Source organism: Monopterus albus, unplaced genomic scaffold (genome assembly GCF_001952655.1).
Source record: "Monopterus albus unplaced genomic scaffold, M_albus_1.0 scaffold41.1, whole genome shotgun sequence".
NCBI classification, from domain to species: Eukaryota; Metazoa; Chordata; class Actinopteri; order Synbranchiformes; family Synbranchidae; genus Monopterus; species Monopterus albus.
In genome coordinates this window covers 1,275,699-1,280,995 of record NW_018127921.1, presented here as the reverse complement: position 1 = coordinate 1,280,995, position 5,297 = coordinate 1,275,699, and the positions used below count along the sequence as shown (strand labels likewise).

The window sequence follows — 5,297 nt, the reverse complement described above, 5'->3', positions numbered from 1 at the left end:
TACAACACGAATTCATCAGTATTTTTAAGTTTGCACACTGTACAAAAAAGTAGTTCTTGTCCTTTTTCATTGTGCATTCTGTTGCATGACTTTGTGAGGAAAGGACAAAGGGGGGAGGGGGGTGTTTGGACAGGGGATGGTTGTTAGCTAGGGACCTACGGAACAGAATAGAAGCCTTTTGGGAGGTGGGGCTTTTTAAATCTGAGTTTCCTGTACCTTCTCCTTGGTGTGTGTTTTTATGACAAAGGGCTCAGCCATTGCTGTGATGGTGCTGGGCAAGGTTCGAGGCAAAGAGTTCCCAACATTGTTGTCTGTCCATTTAGCTCCATGGCCAGTTGGTTTATAGGTATTATATTTAGGCTTTAGAGTGCCGTAGTCCACCTTATATGGGCTGTAGTCCTCTTTGTGTGGACTATAATCAAGTTTAGGTCTCTGAGTGTGTGGATTAAAATCAGATTTCAAGGCGCTGTAATCCACTGTGTGGGGGCTGAAGTCGGTCTCAAAGGTGCTGTAATCTGTAGCGGTCTTATGGGGCATGTAGGGATCCTTGGGCTTGTTGGTAATGTCAGTTTTAGGTCTCTGGGCATTGTAGTCTGTTTTGGGTTTAGGCTGAGTGCTAAAGTCAGGTTTAAATGGGCTGTAGTCAGGTTTAGGTCTTGGGTGAGTGCCAAAGTCTGGTTTGAATGGACTGTATTCAGCCTTAAGTTTAGGCTGTGTATTGTAGTCTGATTTTAATGGGCTGTAGTCATGTTTAGGTTTTGGTTGGGTGCAGTAATCCCGTTTGAATGGGCTGAAGTCAGATTTCTGCCTAGGGTGAGTGCTGTAATCTGTTTTGAAAGGGCTGTATTCTGTTTTAGATTTTGGGTGAGTGCCAAAGTCTGGTTTAAATGGGCTGTATTCTGCTATAGGTTTGTGTGTACTGTAGTCCTGTCTAAATGGGCTGTAGTCAGGCTTTGGTCTATGAAGGCTGAAATCTGGTGTAGATTTGTGAGTGATGTAATCTGGAATGGATTTGTGGCTACTGAAGTCTATATTTGGCTTGTATGTAGTATACTCAGCCTTTGGCTTGTGAAGGGTGAAATCAGGCTGGGGTTTGTATTCAGCCTTGGGCTTGTGGAAGCTGTAATCAGTCTTGTGGCTGATAAAGTTCAATTTGTGTATGCTGTTATGGTCCTGGATTTCAGGCAACGTGAGAGCTGTTTCTTGAGCTGCAGATGCTGGTGGTGGAAGGTCCTCCTCATCCACCTGGATAATCTCCACAGTGCGGGCAGCTGCCACTGTGCTCCTCTGTTGGTGGCGCTTTCTCAGTTTGTAGAAGGCAATGAGCATGACAGCAGCCAACAGTGTCACTGCCACAAAGCAACCTATTATGATCTTGGTGGTCTTCATCACTTCATCCAGACTAGGGCCAGTCTTGCCTGGCTTGCCAGTGGCACCTTGGAGTCCTGGCACCACAGATGGCTTAGCTGCATTTGGGCTGTTGGTGCTTTGCAGCAACACAGTTGGTGTGGAAATAAAGACTGGCTGAAAGACAGAAGGAGAGGCAGTTGTGGTTGTTGTCCCTAGGCCTACTCCTCCTCCTCCAGCCACCCCAGCTCCCGCAGCAGCAGCTGTGGCCATAGTGGTTTTAGGTTTGGGCATCTCAGCGGTTGACCCCAAGACCTCTACAGTCACTGTGGTAAAGTAACTCAAGTTGGATGTATTAAGCTCGGCTGCACTCACATTGAGGTAGGCCGAGGCATTGGAGTTCCCAGCTGCGTTGGACACCATGCAGATATAAGTGCCTGTGTCTGCTGCAAGGACATTTGAGAAATTAAGGGTACCATCATTGAGGACTGATATTCTCAGGTGACTAGAAGCATGTGTTAAGATAGTCCCATTGGGTAGAAGCCAGCGCACTGATGACATTGGGGCAGTGCGACAATGAAGCTCAGCCACACGCCCTGCTGAGGTGTTCAAATCCCTTGGTGCATCGGCAATGAAGGGTGCAGAACACTGGACTGCAGCACCCTCACCTCGGTCCACCTCAACCAGCTGTCGGCTTCTCATGCTTGCAGGTGAGTGACAGCGTCCACAGCATGTTGAGTTAGTAGGGATGTACTCCCTAAGCCAACGTGCCAACCATACAGCCTCACAGCCACAGTTCCAAGGGTTATGATGGAGATGGAGTTCTACCAGGTACCTGAGCGGTGAGAACAGATCATGGGGCACAGCGCTCAGATTATTATGGGCGAGATTTAGCTCCACCAATGAAGTTAGGTCATCAAAAGCATTGCGCTCTATCAATGTGATTTGTGAGTTCATTACCCATAGCTTTTTCAGTGAGCGCAGGCCTTTGAAGGAGCCTGGTCTTAACTCAGGGAAGTGATTTTCAGAGATTTCCAACTCCTCCAGGCCCTTCAGGGGGCTCAGATTTGGCATATCACCTCTTATGTTGCACATGCCCAGGTTGAGGTACTTGAGGTTTTGTAGGCCCTCAAAAGCTCCCTCTGAGATGTACTCCAGTTTCCTTAACTCTCCCAGGTCCAGTCGCATAAGGGAGGGCACTCGGTTGAACGCATAGGAGGGGATGCTCTCTATGGGGTTGTTCCTCAGCCACAGTTCTCTCAGTTTAGACAGGTACTCAAAGGCCCCACTGGGCACTACCGTCAACCGGTTATCAAAGAGCTCCAGTGTGTTGAGGCTGGTCAGTCCATTAAATGCACCCACTTCAATCTGCCTTATGGCATTTCGCCCAAGCTGGAGAACCTCAAGGTGGTGCAGGTGGCGGAAGGAGTCAGCCTGCACTGCCTCAATAGCGTTGCAAACCACCTTCCCCTGCTGATTACTGCAGGAACATTGTGGTGGACAGCCCTGGGGTCCTTGAGACACTGCCGCCCCCGCCAAGGCCGGGGAGGCGCTGCTCCACACACGCGCCATCAGGAAGACTACACAGAGCAGGGCGGCTTTCCTGGCACGATGCACAGCTACCCGCCCCAGGAGACTCATGATGTGGCACATTCATAATTCAGCATCATCTGGGGGGAGGATGGGGGTGTTTGGGGCTTTGGGGATAGGAAAGTAGCTGGTGTACTGGTACTAGTGTTAAGGGGACCAGAATAAACAGGTTAAGGGACCTGAAGAAGTTGAGGGGAGAATATGGGTTTAGGGTGCTTGCTAAGGGGCAAGAGCACTTGACCTATCCTCAGTTAAGCAAGGCATTTATTTCCTCAGACTGTGCTCATGGCCAGAAGAAGGTTGAAAGAGCTGGCTTTTCTGAAACATGTGTATGAGAGGGACATAATGGTAAGTTAAGCAACCAAAAACCATATTACAAGACAGAAGGGAGGGTAGGCTGTTATAAATTGATGCAAAGAGGTGTTGAAACACTAGACACCTACCTCAAGTTATTATTACAGGTCCTTGAACTGATATAGTTTCCCTCCTTTTTGCAATCAGCAAGAGCTGTGATATTCAGATCAGTTGTAAATATATCCAAGAGGAGCCAAGAATGCCTTTTTTATTTGCTCTGTCAAAACAGGCATTAATGCCAAAGAGCTTAATCAAGATGAGCCCTTTTGTAAATCCACACATCCAAACAGAAAGATTTGAAGGCCCTTAGCGAGTGTTTTTTCTCCTTGATTAGATAAAAAGAAAAACTGTAGATAGAAATCCAGTCAGGCTCCCAAAGCAGCAGTGCCCCCTTACTCCCTTCTTGCTGTCGGCTCCGCTTCTTTTACTTGTCCTTGGAATCCGACAGTTGATCTGTCCGCTAGACACTTTACACAGGTCTCCATAGCATAGACAAACACAAAAACACAGTTTTTTTTTTGAGCACTGAAAGCCAAGGCAGAAAGGACAAAAAGAAGGCGATAGGTGGGGGTGGGATTGGAGAAGGTTGAATGAAAAATTCCACAGTCCTTTCCAATGTTCTTTGCCTTTCGCTTGTGATGGTTAGGAGTGGAGGTTGAAACAAAAAAACCAAACAAAAAACCCTTCGCATATGTATTCCTCTGTTCACTTTTTAGTGGTCAGTCACTTGGTCGGATGGTGAGTCTGACAGCCCTCTTGCTCCCCCACTCAGCATAGCACTGTGTCCACTTGATTTTTCTTTCTTTGTTATTTTTTTTTTGCTCTCCTCCAGGAGTGCGCGACAAAGGTTGAAAAGACTAGGCAACACACACTGCCTTCATTAGCTTCTTCCTCTTGTTAACTAGCCACACGCTCCAGCCTCAGCATCCACGGTGGCAACAGCAGCAATTGCAAACGCACACACACACCATCCCTGCAAAGCACACAGCAGCAGCAAGCACACACAGCAGCAGCTGCAGCCTGCCTCCCATGCACTTCCCAAAAATCCGTCAATTTTTTTCAGAGGGGGAGTGGGGTGAGGGATAGAAGGGGGTGCTGGGAGCAGTGGGGCTGTTGTAGCTGGGTTGATTGAGGTGGGTTAGAGGGAGGAGGGGTGGTGCGCAGTTTCTCCTTCCTCTCCGGCTTGTTTCTTTTCTTTTTTCTTTTCGTTTTCCAGTTCTTTTTTTCCTCCTCTCCTCGTGGTGATCATCACCCCCCTTCCTAATGCAGCGTCCGATGGGGGAGAGGTGCAACACAGGAAAGGCAAGTGCTGGATGAGCGTGCGGTTTACAGGCGTGACGTTAACAGTAGCGTCGATGTGGAAAGGATCCGTTGTAGCAGTAAAAGAGAGTGCGCTGGCTTGGATCGCTCTCGCTCACACACACTCTCTCTCTCCTGCTCTCTCACTCTCTTTTTCTCTCACACACTCTCTCTCTCCCTACCTCCCTCCTGCTTTCTCTGCAGTGTCTTGAGGTAGTTGGATGAGCTCAAAACACTCAGACCTTTTAGACATCTACCTCTTCAAAAACCAGTTTACTTCTGCTGTCCTTTGCTCTTTTTAATGCCCACAGTCTCTAGTTTTGTCCTTTTGTTTGGCTTAGGGGAATAGGATGGCTTCTGAGGCAAAAGGTAGAGATGGTCACTGGCATCGCCAAAGCAACCAGATTTTAACCCTCTCCTCTCCGACAATAATCAAGCATTCCAGTGAGTCTGGCAAAGGTTTACAGCATTGCTTTGGAGGCAAAGGCAGGCAGACAGGACACAGTTTCTCTCACTCCCTCCATTTTCTGTTCTTTCTCTTTATCTTTGATTTCTTTCACTTCATCTCCCCATGCTCTCTTTTCATTTTGTCCTTTAGTGGAAAATAGAGGAACATGAATGGACTGCTGACGCATCCTGCTTGGAGCAGTGCTTTGGTTTGATGCAGTGTGTTTTGTGCATTAATACCCCCCCCCCCCCCTCCGCCC

General features: G+C 48.1%; 2 protein-coding genes across 3 annotated transcripts in view; one reads left to right on the top strand and one right to left on the bottom strand.

Annotated features, from left to right (window-relative positions):
- snd1 (staphylococcal nuclease and tudor domain containing 1) overlaps nucleotides 1–5,297 on the top strand; it is a 202,697-nt gene that overhangs the window by 86,987 nt on the left and 110,413 nt on the right. The window lies entirely within an intron of this gene.
- On the bottom strand, nucleotides 7–4,592 carry lrrc4.1 (leucine rich repeat containing 4.1). Its single transcript, XM_020599453.1, has 2 exons — nucleotides 3,381–4,592; nucleotides 7–3,255 (listed from the first exon to the last, which is right to left on the bottom strand). Exon 2 carries the CDS (start codon nucleotides 2,998–3,000, stop codon nucleotides 196–198), a length of 2,805 nt encoding a protein of 934 aa, XP_020455109.1. The 5' UTR covers nucleotides 3,001–3,255; nucleotides 3,381–4,592; the 3' UTR covers nucleotides 7–195.